At 35.7% G+C, this 20,919-nt stretch overlaps 1 protein-coding gene across 7 annotated transcripts in view; it reads right to left on the bottom strand.

Annotated features, from left to right (window-relative positions):
* The window catches only part of COL24A1 (collagen type XXIV alpha 1 chain), a 408,506-nt gene that overhangs the window by 105,209 nt on the left and 282,378 nt on the right, over positions 1-20,919 (bottom strand). For 6 of the 7 annotated variants that reach the window (XM_082409988.1, XM_082409993.1, XM_082409992.1 and 3 more), the window contains 5 exons: positions 18,304-18,357; positions 13,912-13,965; positions 13,460-13,513; positions 12,102-12,155; positions 11,838-11,945 (listed from right to left, as the gene is read on the bottom strand). In XM_082409988.1, coding sequence (XP_082266114.1) covers positions 11,838-11,945; positions 12,102-12,155; positions 13,460-13,513; positions 13,912-13,965; positions 18,304-18,357 — 324 coding nt within the window. The remainder of the gene's footprint in view (positions 1-11,837; positions 11,946-12,101; positions 12,156-13,459; positions 13,514-13,911; positions 13,966-18,303; positions 18,358-20,919) is intronic. The other variant, XM_082409994.1, reaches the window with a different exon arrangement.

Below are 20,919 nucleotides of genomic sequence, written 5' to 3'. Positions count from 1 at the left end.
TTATACTGTATTTAAAACTATTTACATAGCATTTACATTGTATTAAGATTATAAGTAATCTAGAGGTGATTTAAAGTATATGGGAGAACGTATGTAGGTTATATGCAAATATTATGCCATTTTATGTAAGGGACTTAAGCATGTGCAGATTTTGGTACCTGTGGGGGTCCTGCAACCAATCCCCTATGGATACTGAGGGATGACTGTAACTATATTGTCAAAACAAAGAGATAATTTTAAAAGCAGTAAGAGAAATGTGACTCATTACATAAAGGAGCCTAAATAATACTATAAGTAGGTTTCTCAGCAGAAATTTTGCAGACCAGGAGAGAATGGAATAACATCTTCAAAATATGGAAAGAAAAAAAAAGAACCTGTTAACCAAGAACGCTATACCCAGAAAAGCTGTCCTTCAGGAATAGAGGCATGATAAAGACTTTCCCAAACAAACAAAATCTGAAGGGTTCATCACCACTAAATATGCCTTACAAAAAATGCTGAAGGGCATTTTTGAAGCTGAAATATAACAATATAACATTGTAAAAACATATAAATGTGTGAAACTCCCCACTAAAGGTAAATATATATTCAAGCCAGATTCTCTAATATTGTAATGGTGGTACATAAATCACTTAAAATTCTAGTTTAAAAGTTGAAAAGCAAGTTTATTAAAAATAACCATAATGGGATTGGTTCAAGATGGTGGAGTAGAAGGACGTGCTCTCACTCCCTCTTGCGAGAACACCGGAATCACAACTAACTGCTGAACAATCATCGACGGGAAGACAATGGAACTCACCAAAAAAGATACCCCACAACCAAATACAAAGGAGAAGCCACAATGAGATGGTAGGAGGGGCGCAATCACAATAAAATCAAATCCCATAACTCCTGTGTGGGTGACTCACAAACTGGAGAACACTTATACCACAGAAGTCCACCCACTGGAGTGAAGGTTCTGAGCCTCACGTCAGGCTTCCGAACCTGGGGGTCTGGCAACGGGAGGAGGAATTCCTAGAGAATCAGACTTTGAAGGCTAGCAGGATTTGACTGCAGGACTTCGACAGGACTGGGGGAAACAGAGACTCCACTCTTGGAGGGCACACACAAAGTAGTGTGCACATCGGGACCCAGGGGAAGGAGCAGTGACCCCCCCACAGAGACTGAACCAGACCTACCTGCTAGTGTTGGAGGGTCTCGTGCAGAGGCAGGGGGTGGCTCTGTCTCACCGTGTGGACAAGGACACTGGCAGCAGAAGCTCTGGGAAGTACTCCTTGGCGTGAGCCCTCCAAGCGTCCGCCATTAGCCGCACCAAAGAGCCTGAGTAGGCTCCAGTGTTGCGTTGCCTCAGGCCAAACAACCAACAGGGAGGGGACCAAGCCCCACCCATCAGCAGTCAAGTGGATTAAAGTTTTACTGAGCTCTGCTCACCAGAGAAACACCCAGCTCTACCCACCATCAGTCCCTCCCATCAGGAAACTTGCACAAGCCACTTAGATAGCCTCATCCACCAAGGGCAGACAGCAGAAGCAAGAAGTACTACAATCCTACAGCCTGTGGAACAAAAACCACATTCACAGAAAGATAGACAAGATGAAAAGGCAGAGGACTATGTACCAGATGAAGGAACAAGATAAAACCCCAGAAAAACAACTAAATGAAGTGGAGATAGGCAACCTTCCAGAAAAGGAATTCAGAATAATGATAGTGAAGATGATCCAGGACCTCAGAAAAAGAATGGAGGCAAAGATCGAGAAGATGCAAGAAATGTTTAACAAAGATCTAGAAGAATTAAAGAACAAACAAACAGAGATGAACAATACAATAACTGAAGTGAAAAATACACTAGAAGGAATCAATAGCAGAATAACTGAGGCAGAAGAACGGATAAGTGACCTGGAAAACAGAATGGTGGAATTCACTGCTGCAGAACAGAATAAAGAAAAAAGAATGAAAAGAAATGAAGACAGCCTAAGAGACCTCTGGGACAACATTAAATGCAACAACATTTGCATTACAGGGGTCCCAGAAGGAGAAGAGAGAGAGAAAGGACCCAAGAAAATATTTGAAGAGATTATAGTAGAAAACTTCCCTAACATGGGAAAGGAAATAGCCACCCAAATCCAGGAAGCGCAGAGAATCTCATACAGGATAAACCCAAGGAGAAACATGCCGAGACACACAGTAATCAAATTGGCAAAAATTAAAGACAAAGAAAAATTATTGAAAGCAGCAAGGGAAAAATGACAAATAACATACAAGGGAACTCCCATAAGGTTAACAGCTGATTTCTCAGCAGAAACTCTATAAGTCAGAAGAGAGTGGCATGATATACTTAAAGTGATGAAAGGGAAGAACCTACAACCAAGATTACTCTACCCAGCAAGGATCTCATTCAGATTCGATGGAGAAATCAAAAGCTTTACAGACAAGCAAAGGCTAACAGAATTCAGCACCACCAAACCAACTCTACAGCAAATGCTAAAGGAACTTCTCTAAGTGGGAAACACAAGAGAAGAAAAGGACCTACAAAAACAAACCCAAAACAATTAAGAAAATGGTCATAGGAACATACATATCGATAATTACCTTAAACGTGAATGGATTAAATGCTCCAACCAAAAGACACAGGCTCGCTGAATGGATACAAAACCAAGACTCATATATATGCTGTCTACAAGAGACCCACTTCAGACCTAGGGACACATACAGACTGAAAGTGAGGGGATGGAAAAAGATATTCCATGCAAATGGAAATCAAAAGAAAGCTGGAGTAGCAATACTCATATCAGATAAAATAGACTTTAAAATGTTACAAGAGACAAGGAAGGACACTACATAATGATCAAGGGATCAATCCAAGAAGAAGATATAACAATTATAAATATATATGCACCCAACCTAGGAGCACCTCAATACATAAGGCAACTGCTAACAGCTATAAAAGAGGAAATCGACAGTAACACAATAATAGTGGGGGACTTTATCACCTCACTTAAACCAATGGACAGATCATCCAAACAGAAAATTAATAAGGAAACACAAGCTTTAAATGACACAACAGACCAGATAGATTTAATTGATATTTATAAGACATTCCATCCAAAAACAGCAGATTACACTTTCTTCTCAAGTGTGCACGGAACATTCTCCAGGATAGATCACATCTTGGGTCACATATGAAGCCTCAGTAAATTTAAGAAAACTGAAATCATATAAGGCATCTTTTCTGACCACAACCCTATGAGACTAGAAATCAATTACAGGGAAAAAAACGTAAAAAACACAAACACATGGAGGCTAAACAATATATTACTAAACCAAGAGCTCCCTGAAGAAATCAAAGAGGAAATCAAGAAATACCTAGAGACAAATGACAATGAAAACACGACGATCCAAAACCTCTGGGATGTGGCAAAAGCAGTTCTAAGAGGAAAGTTTATAGCTATACAAGCCTACCTCAAGAAAGAAGAAATATCTCAAATAAACAATCTAACCTTACATGTAAAGCAACTAGAGAAATAAGAGCAAACAAAACCCAAAGTTAGCAGAAGGAAAGAAATCATAAAGATCAGAGCAGAAATAAATGAAATAGAAACAAAGAAAACAATAGCAAAGATCACTAAAACTAAAAGCTGGTTCTTTGAGAAGATAAGCAAACTTGATAAACCATTAGCCAGACTCATCAAGAAAAAGAGGGAGAGGACTCAAATCAATAAAACTGAAATGAAAAAGGAGAAGTTAAAACAGACACTGCGGAAATACAAAGCATCCTAAGAGACTACTACAGTCAACTCTATGATGATAAAATGGACAACCTGGAAGATATGGACAAATTCTTAGAAAGGTATAACCTTCCAAGACTGAACCAGGAAGAAATAGAAGATATGAACAGACCAATCACAGGTAATGAAATTGAAACTGTGATTAAAAATTTTCCAACAAACGAAAGTCCAGGACCAGATGGCTTCACAGGTGAATTCTATCAAACGTTTAGAGAAGAGCTAACACCCATCCTTCTCAAGCTCTTCCAAAAATTTGCAGAGGAAAGAACACTCCCAAACTCATTCTATGAGGCCACCATCACCCTGATACCAAAACCAGACAAAGATACTGCAAAAAAAGAAAATTACAGACCAATATCACTGATGAATATAGATGCAAAAATCCTCAACAAAATACCAGCAAACAGAATCCAACAACACATTAAAAGGATCATACACCATGATCAAGTGGGATTTATCCCAGGGATGCAAGGATTCTTCATTATACACAAATCAATCAATGTGATACACCATATTAACAAATTGAAGAATAAAAACCATATGATCATCTCAATAGATGCAGAAAAAGCTTTTGACAAAATTCAACACCCATTTATGATAAAAACTCTCCAGAAAGTGGGTATAGAGGGAATCTAGCTCAATATAATAAAGGCCATATACAATAAACTCACAGCAAACATCATTCTCAATGGTGAAAAACTGAAAGCATTTCCTCTAAGATCAGGAACAAGACAAGGATGTCCACTCTCACCACTATTATTCAACATAGTTTTGGAAGTCCTAGCTACAGCAATCAGAGAAGAAAAAGAAATAAAAGGGATACAAATTGGAAAACAAGAAGTAAAACTGTCACTGTTTGCAGATGACATGATACTATATATAGAGAATCCTAAAGATGCCACCAAAATACTACTAGAGCTAATCAATGAATTTGGTAAAGTTGTAGGATACAAAATTAATGCACAGAAATCTCTTGCATTCCTATACTGTAATGATGAAAAATCTGAAAGAGAAATTAAGGAAACACTTCCATTTACCATTGCAGCAAAAAGAATAAAATACCTAGGAATAAACCTACCTAGGGAGACAAAAGACCTGTATGCAGAAAACTATAAGACACTGATGAAAGAAATTAAAGATGATACCAACAGATGGAGAGATATGCCATGTTCTTGGATTGGAAGAATCAAAATTGTGAAAATGACTATACTACCCAAAGCAATCTACAGATTTAATGCAATCCCTATCAAATCACCAATGGCATTTTTTACGGAACTAGAACAAAAAATCTTAAAATTTGTATGGAGACACAAAAGACCCTGAATAGCCAAAGCAGTCTGGAGAGAAAAAAATGGAGCTGGAGGAATCAGACTCCCTGACTTCAGACTATACTACAGAGCTACAGTAATCAGGACAATATGGTACTGGCACAAAAACAGAAATATAGATCAATGGAACAAGATAGAAAGCCCAGAGATAAACCCACGCACCTATGGTCAACTAATCTATGACAAAGGAGGCAAGGATATACAATGGAGAAAAGACAGTCTCTTCAATAAGTGGTGCTGGGAAAACTGGACAGCTATATGTAAAAGAGTAAAATTAGAACACTCCCTATCACCATACACAAAAATAAACTCAAAATGGATTAGAGACCTAAATGTAAGACCGGGCACTATAAAACTCTTAGAGGAAAACATAGGAAGAACACTCTTTGACATAAATCACAGCAAGATCTTTTTTGATCCACCTCCTAGAGTAATGGAAATAAAAACAAAATTAAACAAATGGGACCTAATGAAACTTCAAAGCTTTTGCACAGCAAAGGAAACCATAAACAAGATGAAAAGACAACCCTCAAAATGGGAGAAAACATTTGCCAACAAATCAACAGACAAAGGATTAATTTCCAATATATATAAACAGCTCATGCCACTCAATATGAAAAAAACAAACAACCCAATCCAAAAGTGGGCAGAAGACCTAAATAGACATTTCTCCAAAGAAGACATACAGAAGGCCAAGAAGCACATGAAAAGCTGCTCAACATCACTAATTATTAAAGAAATGCAAATGAAAACTACAATGAGATATCACCTCACACCAGTTAGAATGGGCATCATCAGAAAATCTACAAACAACAAATGCTGGAGAGGGTGTGGAGAAAAGGGAACCCTCTTGCACTGTTGGTGGGAATGTAAATTGATACAGCCACTATGGAGAACAGTTTGGAGGTTCCTTAAAGAACTAAAAATAGAACTATCATATGACCCAGCAATCTCAGTACTCGACATATACACTGGGAAAACCACAATTCAAAAAGACACATGCGGAAAGTGGCGGGGGTGGGGGGTTGTGGTGTGATGAATTGGGAGATTGGGATTGACATGTATACACTGATGTGTATAAAATGGATGACTAATAATAACCTGCTGTATAAAAAAATATATAAAATTAAATTAAAAAAAAGAAGACACATGCACCTCAATGTTCATTGCAGCACTATTTACAGTAGCCAGGTCATGGAAGCAACCTAAATGCCCATCAACAGACGAATGCATAAAGAAGATGTGGTACATATATATATATAATGGAATATTGCTCACCCATAAAAAGAAACGAAATTGGGTCATTCGTAGAGACGTGGATGGATCTAGAGACTGTCATACAGAGTGAAGTAAGTCAGAAAGAGAAAAACAAATATTGTATATTAACGCATATATGTGGAACCTAGAAAAATGGTACAGGTGAACCGGTTTGCAGGGCAGAAATTGAGACACAGATGTAGAGAACAAATGTATGGGCATCAAGGGGGGAAAGCAGCAGGGGGTGGGTTGTAAAAAAAAAAAAAAGAAAGAATTCTTTTTTACACTTCAAAAAGTTAAACATAATCCAGAATAGGAAAATCTACAGAGACAGAGAGTAAATTAGTGGTTGCCAGAGGCTAGGGGAAGGGGAGAATGGGGAATGACTGGTAGTGGGTACAGGGTTTGTTTTTGGCATGATGAAAATGTTCTGGAATTAGACAGTCATAATGATTGCACAACTTTGTGAATGTACTATAAACCACTAAATTGTACACTTTAAACATGTGAATTTTATGGTATGTGAATTACATCTCAATGAACCCATTATTTTAGAAAACAAACACAAAAACAAAAACAACAACAACAAAAATAACCATAACTACAATAATTTGTTTTTGGATAAATAATACAAAAAGATTAAACTGTAACATCAATAACCTAAAATGTGAGGGGGGAGAAAGAAGTAAACGTATAAAGTTTCTGTATGATATCAAAGTTAAGTTTTATCTGCTTAAACTATGATGTACAATTGTAATATATTTTATGTGAGCCACAAAGGAAAAACATGTAGTAGATACACAAGATTATGATAAAGGATTCAAGGTACACTGCTACCGAAGTCCAAAAATCACAAAGGAAAACAACAAGTGGGTAAGCAATGAAGTAACAGTCTGTAAAACAATCAGCAAACAATGAACACAATGGCAATAGGAAGTCCTTCCTTATCAATAATTACTTTAATTGTAAATGGATTAACTTATCCAATCAAAAGACAGAATGGCTGAAAGGATTTTTAAAAAGAGACCCAGCTATATGCTGCCTACAAGAGACTCACTTAAGCTTTAAGGACACACAAAGACTGAGAGGGAAGGGATGAGGGAAGATATTTCAAGCAAATGGTACCCAAAAGAAAGCAGGGATAGCTATACTTATATCAGATAAAATAGATTTTAAGCTGAAAACAGTCACAAGAGACAAGGAAGGTCATTAATAATGATAAATGGGTCAATTAATTGATAATATATAATAATTATAAATATTTATGTGCCAAACATTGGAGTATCTAAATATATAAAGTAAGTACTAACAGAAATAAAAGGAGAAATAAGCAGCAATACTATCTTGTTTGGGGACTTTAATATCCTACTCTCTAAAATGGCTACATCTTCCAGACAGAAAATTAAGAAAGAAACAGAAGATTTGAACAACACTACAGGCCAAATAGATGTAATGGACATATAAAGAACATTCCATCCAACAGTAGCAGAATACACATTCTTCTCAAAAAATGTAAAAATGTTCACATGGAACATTTTTGTAGATAGATCATATGTAAGGCCACAATACAAGTCTCTATAAATACAGTTAGATAGAAATTATATCAAGTATCTTTCCAGCCACAATGGTATGAAACTAGAAATCAACAACAGGAGAGAAAAGTTGTAAAACTCACAAATACATGGAAATTAAAAAATATTCCTCGGACCCTGAAGCCCTAGGTGTCCCAGTGGTTTTAGCACGATGAGCTCAATCGGCACTGGGTATGACCTGTCAGCCTCTACATTCTCTCCTGTTGGAAGAGTTTTTCAAGTTGCGTTTGCTATGAATCCTGTGGAAAATAGTAGTACAGCTACTGGAATCAGATGTAAAGATGGCGTTGTCTTTGGGGTAGAAAAATTAGTCCTTTCTAAATTGTATGAAGAAGGTGCTAACAAATGACTTTTTAATGTTGATCGGCACGTTGGAATGGCAGTAGCAGGTTTGTTGGCAGATGCTCGTTCTTTAGCAGACATTGCAAGAGAAGAGGCTTCCAACTTTAGATCTAACTTTGGATATAACATTCCACTAAAGCATCTTGCAGACAGAGTGGCCATGTATGTACATGCCTATACACTCTACAGTGCTGTTAGACCTTTTGGCTGCAGTTTCATGTTAGGGTCTTACAGTGTGAATGATGGTGCACAACTTCCACTGTTTATTATTTTTAAAAACCAACTCTTATTAATTTTTTCTATTGTTTTCCTATCCTCTATTTCACTTATTCCTGCTCTAATCTTTATCACTTCCTTCTTGCTAACTTTGGCCTTATTTTGTTCTTCTTTTTCCACTTCCTTGAAGAGTAAAGTTAGGTTGCTTATTTGAGGTCTTTCCCTTTTTCTAATGTGGAATTTATCACTATAAACTTCCCTTTTAGAACTATTTTTGCAGCTGTATTTACAATAGCCAGGACATGGAAGCAACCTGAGTGTCCATCGACAGATGAATGGATAAAGAGGATGTGGCACATATATAAAATGGAATATTACTCAGCCATAAAAAGAAACGAAATTGAGTTATTTGAAGTGAGGTGGATGGACCTAGAGTCTGTCATACAGAGTGAAGTAAGTCAGAAAGAGGAAAACAAATACCATATGCTAACACATATATATGGAATCTTAAAAAAAAATGGTTCTGAAGAACCTAGGGGCAGGACGGGAATAAAGATGCAGACGTAGAGAATGGACTTGAGGACATGGAGAGGGGGAAGGGTAAGCTGGGACGAAGTGAGAGAGTGGCATGGACATATATTCACTACCAAATGTAAAATAGATAGCTAGTGGGAAGCAGCCACATAGCACAGGGAGATCAGCTCGGTGCTTTGTGACCACCTAGAGGGGTGGGAGGGAGATGCAAGAGGGAGGAGATATGGGGATATATGTATATGTATAGCTGATTCACTTTGTTATACGGCAGAAACTAACACACCACTGTAAAGCAATTATACTCCAATAAAGATGTTAAAAAAGAATAAAGCTTATGGACTTACAATATGAAAAAAAAATGTTATCTGAACTGTCAGAAAAAAAATGATAAACAAAATGGACAAACCTTTAGCCAAACTCACTGAGAGAGAGGACCCAAAGTTAGAAATGAAAGAGGAGACATAAAGGATACCACAGAAAGAAAAAGGATCATAAGAGACTACTACATACAATTATTTGCCAGCAAATTGAAAACCTAGAAGAAATGGAGAAATAGAAACATACTACCTACTAAGACTGAATCATGAAGAAATAGAAAATCTAAAAAGACCAATGAATAAGGAGATTGAATCAGTAGTGAAAAACCTCTCAACAAAGAAAAGCCCAGGACCAAATGGTTTCACTGATGAATCATATCAAACATTTAAAGAAGAATTAATGCTAAACTTTCTCAAATTTTCCCAAAATTTTGAAGAAGGAATACACCCAAAGACATTTTACAAAGCCAGCATCACTCTGATGCCAAGCCAGATAAGGATACTACAAGAAAAAAAAAATTCAGGCCAGCCAATATCCCTGACAAATAGAGATGCAAAAACTCTCAACAAAATACTAGCAAACTGAATTCAATAGCATATTAAAAGGACCATACACCATGATCAAGTGGGATTTATTCCAGGTATGCAAAGATGACTCAAAAATCTGCAAATCAGTCAATGTGATGTACCACATTCCCAGAATTAAAGAAAAAAACCATACGATCATCTCAATAGATGCAGAAAAGGCCTGGAAAAAAATTCAACGACGTTTCATAATAAAAAGTCTCAACAAATTGGGTACAGAAGGAATGTACCTCAACATAATAAAAGCCATATATGAAAAACCCACAACTAACATCATACTCAAAAAAAGCTTTTCCTCCAACATCAGGAACATGGCAAGTGTGACTGGAAGTCCAAGCTTGAGCAATTGGGCAAGAAAGAGAAATAAAAGGCATCCAAGTTAGAAAGGAAGAAGTAAAACAGAAGTAAAACCATGTCTATTTTCAGGTGACATCTTAATATACAGAAAACTCTGAAGACTGTACCACAAAACTGTTAGCATTAATAAATGATTTCAATAAAGTTGCAGGATACAAAATCAACCTACAAAAACCCAGTCATATTTCCACACACTAACAACAAATTATCTGAAAAAGAAATAAAGAAAATAATCCCATTTACAATAGCATCAAAAACAATAAAATACTTAGAATAAATATAACCCAGGAGGTAAAATATCTATACACTGAAAACCAGAAGACACTGATGAAAGAAACTGAAGAAAATACAAATAAATTGAAAAATATCTCATTTTCACATATTGTTAAAATGTCCATACTATCCAAACCCATCTACAGATTCAGTATAATCCCTATCAAGATTCCAGGCACTTTTTTTTTATCAAAATAGAAAAAAGGAATTCTAAAATTTTCATGGAACCATAAAAGACACCGAATAGGTAAAACAATCTTGAGAAAGAAGAACAAGGCTGGAGGCGTCACACTTCCTAATTTCAGACTATATCAATACAAAACTATATTAACCAAAACAGTATGGTATCAGCATTACAACAGACATATAGACCAAAAGAACAGAGTCAAGAGCCCAGAAATAAACCCATGCATATAAGGTCAACTAATATTTGAAAAAATGTGATCGTATACACACACATATATATGTTCTCTATGTATACAGTGTAATATTATTCAGTAATAAAAAGAAGGAAATTCTGCCATTTGAAACAACACGGATAGACCTTGAAAGCATTATGCTTGTGAAATAAGTCAGAGAAAGACAAATACTGTATGATCTCACGAATATGTATTATCTAAAAATACTCATAAGAACTCATAGAAACAGAGTTGTTTGGTGTTGCCAGGGGTGAAGAGATGGGGAAAATAAGTGAAGGTGGTCAAAGGGTACAAATTTCCAGTTATAAGATGAATAAGTTCTGGAGATCTAATGTACAGCATGGTGACTATAGTTAACAACACTGTATTGTGTACTTGAAAGATGCTAAGACAGTAACTCTTAAAAATTCTCACCACACACACAAAAAGGAAATTATCTGAGGTGATACATGTGCTAACTAAACTTATTATGGTAATCATTTAGCAATATTTATGCATAACAAATCAACAAGTCATGCATTGTAAACTTATATAACTTATATAATACATGTCAATTACATCGCAATAAAGTGAGAAAAAAATGAAGAAGTTCAATAGCATGTGTGACACATGGGAAAAGTATCTTTTTTCCTTGGATATTAGGAAGTCTGATAATCAGTCCCTGGTTTGTTCTTCACTCGAGCCATAGTTCCAACCTTCAAATACCAAATGGACATATAAAGGGGTCAAGAATGTTTGTGTATGGCTCACACTTGTGTGTGTGTGTGTGTGTGTGTATGTGTGTGTGTGTAGAGGACTGAGTTCACTGAGTATTGAACCCAGCAGTACTCACCGGAGGACCCATTAGACCTGGTCCACCCAGGGGCCCTGTGGTCCCTGGTAAGCCTGTCTCTCCTTTTTCTCCATCCTCTCCAGGAAGTCCTCTTCTTCCTGGGTCCCCCTGTAACCCAGTAAAAATTTTTGAGAAAGGGAAAGTAGTAAAATAATTATGCCATGCAATAAGAGATTTTTGTTGGCACATAAAAAATTATGTGTAATATTTGAAAGATTTCTCAAAAACATCTACCTTAATCATAATGTTAAAAGTATAATTTACCTTTACTCCATCTTTACCCTGGAGACCTTCTTCTCCAGCAGCTCCTAGTTCACCCTATTTGGTAGCAGAAACATAAGATTTATTATTTCGCTAAATCATTTATCTAAATTTATTTTTTGCCCCTGGTATCTATAGAAGTAGCAGGTTTATATACATTTATTCCTACTTCTACTTTATTTATAAGGAGTATTTGAAAGTATAATGAACATGATTTAATTTGCCTGGAATAACTCTGAAGATGATTTAAAGAGTCATAGCACTGTAAATTCAAACACAAGATGGTCTCAGAATATTAATAACTTTTAGATAATTAAAGGTAATATGTATTCATTTGGTAGCTTTGGATATTTAGACAGCTATACCTATGTTTCTTAGTTCAAAGACTGTAAATACTGAATTTCATAAAATTATAGTATCTTGCTTTTCTTAATTTACATGGATTAATACAACTTAATTCAGTTAAGATCAGTGTACCAGATTTTTAGGGTCTGTACTTTCTCCCTTACAGAGAAGAGGCAACTATCAAGGCCCTGGTATATTTGGAAGTTGTCTTCTAGACACAGAACTTGTAGAAATGTAGAGCCACAATTTATGAAGCTATTAAAGAAGTACTGGCTCTCTTGCCACCTGAACTATTTAAAAGTAAATTAATCAGTGCGTCTTCACAGTTGCTCATTGCTCCAACTGCTGACACTTTCATTACCCTGACCTCATACTTCCCACCCCCTGAAAAAAAAGGGAAAATGAACAAGAAAGAAATCGAATGCAAAATACATCTCCCAACTTTACCTTTTAGTAAACAAATGTCTCTTAAAATTATCTTGGTCCCTGTTATTTTGGAAAAAAACTTACCACAGTTTAAATTAATCACTGTCTATATTAGAATGACTTCTGTAAGCTATCTCATCACAATTATCTACAGTTATTTCTTTGAATCTTGTTAACTTTGCATGACCCTAGTTTTTTGTTGTTGTTTTTCTAAACACAAATTAGATTTCAACGCCTGTCGGTCTTGTTAGGTCCGGAAATAGCATGAGAGTTGATCACTAGTATTTGTGAATTTCTTCTTCATGCTAACATTAGTGACAATCACAGTGACTCCACACATTTGGCAAGGATTCTGCTGAGTACATCTGATTCTGAGAAAAAGGATGTGTGTGGTTAGGACTCTCAATGCTACTAAATTACAATGTGAACAGAGTTTAGCATGCAGCTTTGGAAATTATGAAATGAAGACAAACATTTTCTATAATGCACCAGAAAAGTTTACTATACAATCTTTGAAGTCTTTAGGCTGAGTTTTGAGTCTTTAAAATAGGAGGGCCAGTGCATTAAAATGGTTTCTAGTAGGCACGTACCCGTAACCCTGGCTCCCCAGCCACTCCAACACTGCCTGCAGGTCCAACATCTCCCTAAAGAAACAAAGGGAAAGATTAAACTCTTTTCTACTAAAACTGCATGTCTAATAGTTATGGAGGGTATGAAGACAGGGGTTCCAAAACACTATTTTTTCCTTTTCTTCAGATTAATTTATTTATAATACTTTGCTTTTTCATTTGTATTCCCTCCCATATATAGCCGTATATATATGTGTGTGTATAGATATACACACACATACTTATCTGCATAGAGACAAATAATTTTTTTCTGAGTAATATTTTTTTCTGACTCATTTGAGAACACTTTCCATTTTTATCTGCTGTCCTTTATCTGCTTGCAAGATGGTGGCTGTTTGCCAAAATACTGCAAACATCGGGGAGTCAATGGTGAAAGTTTAGAGACCTTCTCCTTTACTATTTAGGAAGGTTACCTTTGCACCTGGCTCTCCTTGCAGACCAGATTCTCCCTCAATACCTGAAGGTCCCTAGAATAGAATGATTCGACACATTGTTTGTACACATTCCTTCACCAACATAAAGGCAATAACAACCTCATAAGAAGATGGAAGTAATTTTCAGCCCAAGGATGGGATATCTATGTCCAGGAAAGGATTTTTGCTGCTCTTCTATAAACTTCATGGCGTAAGACCAGATAATTTCTGGGACCGTTTAGCAGTTCAAATGCTAAAACAACATCACCAGAAATCAGGACTGCTTAGACCAGTTTCTTCTAATCCTTCCTCTCGTCCTTTAATCTTTGGTCAAGACAAACTACTTCCCATTTCCTCTTCTAATTTTCTACCCTCATACCCTTACTATGCTCTGTGTTTTTCACTTTTTATTCTTCCCATCTATTTATGTTCATCCCTCTTGGAATACACTTCTTGAAAAAAATTCCATTTTCTTTATTGGTTTTATAAAATATATCACACAAAGAAGATATGAATTATATATATACATATATACGGCATTTTTTCCCACGCCCCTTTCATGGTTGGGTCCAGTTGGGAAGATTTTGGTTGAAGCTTTTATCTTGAAAACATATAACCTCTTGCAACCTCTGGCTATTTATAAGCTTCGAGCTCCTATAATTGCTGTTGTATTGTGTTGTTTTTTTTTTTTTTCTCTTGGAGACATTTATCTTGTTTTTGAGAATACTATGCCTGCCTCTCCCTTCTCTACTTCCTCACTCTCTCTCTTCTCTTACTCTGTGTGTGTGTATGTATGTATGTGTACTTATACACACACAATTATAAATACATACATATGCATTCTATAATCCCCATGTTTTCAGAGTAGAGGGGTAGTTTAAAGCCATTAACCTATGATACTATCTTGACCAGAAGTTTCCTGTTTGCTTTCTGTCTTCCAGGCATTCCTCAATAGTTCTGATCCACGGGTGATAACCTTCTGAATAATTATTAGAGATTAAAATGTCTCTTATGTTGTTACAGTATTTTAGATGAGAAGTTCAATTTTCCATTTTGACTCAGCTTCCACAATCCAGACTTGCTTTGCTTTTTTCAAAATAAAAGTTATACAGGCACAATAGTACAGACGGACTTATAATGAAAAGCCCCAGCCCCATTCCTCAGAGGCAACTACTTTATAAAACAATTTGTTTTTAGTTCTCCTAATGGTTATTTCTATAACCAAGAAATCTACCTCTAATTCTTGATGTATTACCTTGCTAAAAGTTTAGTTCCCTTAAAACTCCCTCCATTTTACCATCATTTCACCAATTTTTAAATAGTTATATTATTTAAAATTTTCTGTTGGTTACCTTTGTGACTTTACTGTTACAAGAGGCAGTGTATTACAGTACTTAAGAGGAAGGACTATGAAGTGAGACTGCCTGAGTTTCTGCTCTGCCTCAGAAATTATAGAATTTAATATCCTAACCTAAGGTTAAAATTCTCTCTCAAGAGAGAATTCCAACTCTCTCAGGACTTCTTCCACATCAAGATTGCTTTTAATCTCCTAGACCTCGTCTATTCCCCAGTTTCACCCAATCTGTCAGCTCCTCTTGGCTTCTTTTATTCTTAGGCTAAATCCAATAGTTGATCTTCTGATCTCTGTGGTACCTCTTTTCTTATGCCAATCTTGGATTAGCGCTTTAAATTGCCTTGCCCATTTCTATTCCCAGTTGAACATCAATGGAAAAATTACACTCTTGTGCAAAGTCGCTTCATTACATATTGAGAGGCATAGTGACTAAGAGAATGGGTTGCAGAGAGAGACGGCCTAAATTTAAATGTGGGCTCTACCACTACTACCAGCTATTGCTCTTGAACAAGTTGCTTAACATTTCATGTCTTAGTTTCCTCATCTGTAGAATGAGGATAATTGCATTACCTCATGGGGTATTGTGAGAATTCATTAATATGGTAAAGTACATAAATACTGCTAGGAACATAGAAAGTTCTCTGAAGTTGTTACCTATTATTAACATCATTATTATTAATATAATGCAAATTCAAAGTCTCCTACTTCAGTTTTACTTTTAATAAGGTATATCTGCTTTTACATGTCTTTAGTCATTTCCCTCTTCCATTATCCTCAACCACTATTCTAAACCAGCATATTTTCCTCAATAGAAAATATGCTCAACCCCTACTCCTTATCACGACAGATTCTTGTCTCCTACCCTGTTAAAAAAAAAAAATTCAAGTTATGAGGTATGACTTTCCTCTGCTTTTTTTAGACTCAGAGGATGGATGTGGCATGGTATAGGTTTTCAGCACTGGCTTTTGAATCAGATGCGGATTCAAAGCCAAGGTCTGCTACCTGTTAACCATCTACCTTGGGCAGAGTAGCAGATTATGACTAACATTCTTCTTTTCTTATCTCAGGAAAGGATATTGCCATCCATCCTGTTGAAATCTGGAAATAATTTTTGACTTCTCTTTCCCCTTTACTTTCCATATCCCACAAATATGCAGGTTCTCCAGAATTTATGTAACAAACATTTCTCAAATACATTCCCTTCTTATTTATGCTGACTACTTTAGTTCGGACCTCCATTGTTTCTTAACTAGTTGAATGCAACAGCCTTTTAGAAGGTATATATGTCTGCACTCTTGTCTTCTCAAATAAATCTTCCTTGAGGCTGCTAAAATGATCTTCCAAAAAAACAAATCTGACTTTATCATTGCCCTATGTCTACCTCACAATGACTTACTGTAGCCCATAAGATGAAAAGTTCAAGCTTCTTAACAGAGTATATAAGATTTTTTGTTTGATCCAACCATTTCTCTGTAATTTCATCTATCATCACTCCTTGTTTTGACTTTAAGCATCAAAGAATCCATACTGCCTCATGTTTGCATGTTCCGACTCATACTACCGCTTTTTCTGGAATCCCCATATCCTTATTCCCTCTTTTGATATGGCTAACTCATACTCATTCCTTAAAACTCATTACCCTCCCCCCGCCTCAACACAGACAAGTCTTCTTTTTCCCCTTATCCAGGTAAGGTTACATACCCATTGCTGTACTCTTATAATGCCCTGTGAATGTCTCCATCATTGGGTCTAACAGATGGAAATATAATGATCTTTTACATGATTATCTTCTGGAATAGATTATAAACTGCTAAAGGAGTCAGGGACCATATCTCAGCCACCCTTGGGCTCCCAGTGGATACATAGTACACAGCAAGAAAGCATGGCATAATCGTGGAATTAGAGGAGGAGAAAAGTTCTATTGGAATGTGGTTGAACAGGTCTGCAGACATTAGACAACGCAGAACATTACCATGTTAAGAAATTGGCATTTTATTAAAGGCTATGAGAGCCACTGAAAAATTTCAAGGACAAGAATGATATGACAAAGGTAAACTGGAAACAAGTAGCTAAGGAATAGTGGCAGTTGGAGGAGACATGGAATTAGAGCAGAGGACTAGAGCACTGGCAATGGGGACGTAAAGGAAAGGATGGAGGTGAGACATTAGTGGGAGCTTATTCAAAGGGAAAAGATAGCTGATTGAACGGGGTGAAGGAGGAAGAGCAGTCTAGGATGACTCTCAGTTTGGGGTTACTGGGCGTAAGGGATATCTTTCAGTGAGATGAGAATAAAAAGAGGAATAACAGTGGGAAAGCGATGGGTTTGGTTTAGATATTTTAAATTTGAGATATTTGTGGGATACCTAGGTGCATACATAAAAGACAACGGGAAATCAATAACTGGAGTCCCAAGGAGAGAGGTATGAGTTAGAGCTATCAAGCTGAGAGCTATCAGAATAATATTGGTAATTAAAGTCTATGTGATAATATGATTGTAAGCTGAGGAAGAGGAAGGACAGCTTCCCATCAAGACTGAGGCTAATCAGAAGGTAAAAAGCAGAATCAAGAGGGAGCAGTTTCACAGAAGCCAAGGGAGGAGAGAATTTATGCCTAATTTTTTAGGGCTAAAGTTAACAAACAAAAGAAATGAAGTAATTGGATTTTATAATTATAACAAGTATGGTTTATTATTATAAAATATATCTTGAATAAGAGTCACTTTTCAATATTCTTCTATAATGAGTGAAGAGTTATCAAAGTTAACTCTAAATCAGTGAAGGGAAAGTTTTATTCACTTTTTGTTCTGTCATTTAAATGAACTGTTAAGGGAATTTTATATGCATAAAATTAGGTTCATACAACAGTCATCCCTGGTTTTAATAGAATTTTAGGTTTTATTTCCTGAATATGAAACAAAATACTATAAAATTATTCTTCAAAATATATATACCTAAGATATCAACTTTACCTTAAGAGGAGTCTTACAAAAAGTATTGAGCATTGATGAACTAACAAGAAAGAGCCCCAAGAAAAATTACCTCAGCACCCATTTCTCCAGGAGGTCCAGCATCACCTTGCAGTCCTCGTGGTCCCTACATTAAAACAAAATTTAGGAGGTGAGAATTAAAATGTACTCTATATTTCAATTAACATATGCATATAATTATATCATATGTAATATAACACATAATACATTTATCAATGTATTACTTTACTCTGTATAAATAAAATTAAATCTTTAGTTGTTGATTCATCTTTTTTTTGTTACTAATATTAAGCTTTGTTTGGATTCAAAAGAAAAGAAAAGGAAAGGAAAGAAAGGACGGTGCCTTTCATTCTTTCATTCCCTAGTTCACGCATTCATTCAATAAACATTTATCAAGCACCTAACAATTATGAAATATAGCGCTAAGGGCTTTCAGAGTTATCTTATTTAATGGGTAGGGCAATTATAGATCCACTTAATATTCCTGAAAAACATATGACAAACAAAACAGCATTTTTAAAGAAGCAAATATATGGTTTCCAATGAAATAAAAATATGCTTGAGTTTGCTTAATGTCATACTTTATCATAGTAGTGAGTCCAGTTGAACAATTCCTCTGTTTCATATGAATAAATGTAACAATGTTTACATGGGATAATCACTAAGGTGCAATAAAATGTATGTGGGACCTTTACGGAGATCTTTTCCCCTGTAATACTGAATAGTGTAATTATAAGTAAACAAACACTGAATAATTAGCTTATGGCTTAAACATAAAATTGCTAAACCTAAAGGATCTTAGTGTGTGAACCCATTTAACTGTCTAGAATTACTCTAGATAGATTAACACTTATTTAGAAACTACAATTTAATGCTATTTGCCCAGCCATCTAAAGAATCTGTTTGAATTTTTTGGTCTTTCTGGAAAGACAGTATAAAGAAGGTGTTTTTTTAAAGATTCAGAATATAACAAGATAGTTAAAATTCTATGAGTTTTTACTCCATCACAATTTTGTGAACACCTCACGTTTAAAAAAATGTATTAATGGGGAAAAAATATGGTATGGTTGGTTATCTTAAACTGTTTTTCGAAGTTGTTACATTAATGTTCATTTTAAAATATTTGAAAAGTATTGAAAGTACAAAAAACCCCAGATTAAGTAAATAATCCATAATCCTACCATACAGAGATGACACTGTAAATATACTTGCATATTTCCATCAAGTTCTTTTGTGGGAGCATACTTATAAATAACTATATCTGTTTTCTTTTAATTAATTAATTTTATTTTATTTATTTTATTTTTGGCTGTGTTGGGTCTTTGTTGCTGCGCGCAGGCTTTTCTCTAGTTGTGATGAGCAAGGGCCACTCTTCGTTGTGGTGCGCAGGCTTCTCATTGTGGTCGCTTCTCTTGTTGCAGAGCACGGGCTCCAAGCGCACAGGCTCCAGGTGCACGGGCCTCAGCAGTCGTGGCTCGCGGGTTCTAGAGCACAGGCTCAGTAGCTGCAGCGTACGGGCCCATTTGCTCCGCAGCATGTGGGATCCTCCTGGACCAGCGCTTGAACCTGCGTCCCCTGCATTGGCAGGCAGACTCCTAACCACTGTGCCACCAGGGAAGCCCCTAACTATATCTGTTTTATGTTTAAGATTCTATTTGAAATATAAATATTTTACCATGTTACTGTAAATATTTCATAACAAAATTGTTCAATGGCTACATAATATATTCCATCTAACATTCTGCAGTACCATAATTTAATCATTTTCTTAATGCTAGACATTTATATTGTTTATAAGTCTTCTTTACAGTAAAGTTTTGCTTTATAGGATTTATTATATGCATATTAGACTATAAGTGAATGTTAAAGTCTGTAACATCAGATGACACTGCCGAACAGCTGAGATTAGTATATGAATAATAGAATTATAAGGTTGGTATGTAAGCATCACATATGTTGTTCCTACTCAATAGCACAGCCATTAAAGGTATTAAGAGGTCACTAATGTTTTTCAATTATGGCTTATTAAATATTATGTATAATATTTTAAAATTCATGGATTCTCTTCAGAATGTAGTTTTACCCTATTATAAACACACTGAGAGAAACATCTTTGTGCAGTAGTCTTTGTATGCATTCTGCATTTCCACCCCTGGAATAGAGTCTGAAATGTAGCGTTATTTGGTCATCAAGTGAAGTCAATTTCCAGAAAGGCTGCAATAATTAACATTCCACAATGTATAAAATTAGAATCTATTTCATTGAATTCATGCTAGCACAGAATATTATTTTTTAAATTCTTCATTAATTTGATGGACAATCTGGTATCTTAAAATGTATATATGCTTGACTACCAGTGAGGTTGAATATTCTTTTTGTCATTTGTTTATTAGCTATCTGTAATATTCTACATGTTGCTTGATCATGTCCTTTGCCCATGTATTTTGGGGGTCATTTAAAAAAAATGTGTAGAGTTCTTTATGTGTTGCAGACATTAACTTTTTTCTGCCCTATTTTACTGCTAACATCTGCCCAGTTTGTTGTTTTGTCATTTTATTTTAAAAACATAATGTTAAAGATAACTTTTAACTCCTAAATAAGCACACTGTAGAACACCTGGAAATACACAAAAGTAAAAATGACCCAAAATAACCACTTAACCCACTTA

This window comes from Balaenoptera physalus (assembly GCF_965194825.1).
Source record: "Balaenoptera physalus genome assembly, chromosome: 1".
NCBI classification, from domain to species: domain Eukaryota; kingdom Metazoa; phylum Chordata; class Mammalia; order Artiodactyla; family Balaenopteridae; genus Balaenoptera; species Balaenoptera physalus.
The sequence above is the reverse complement of the archived record's forward strand: the minus strand, read 5'-3'. Positions and strand labels throughout refer to the sequence as shown.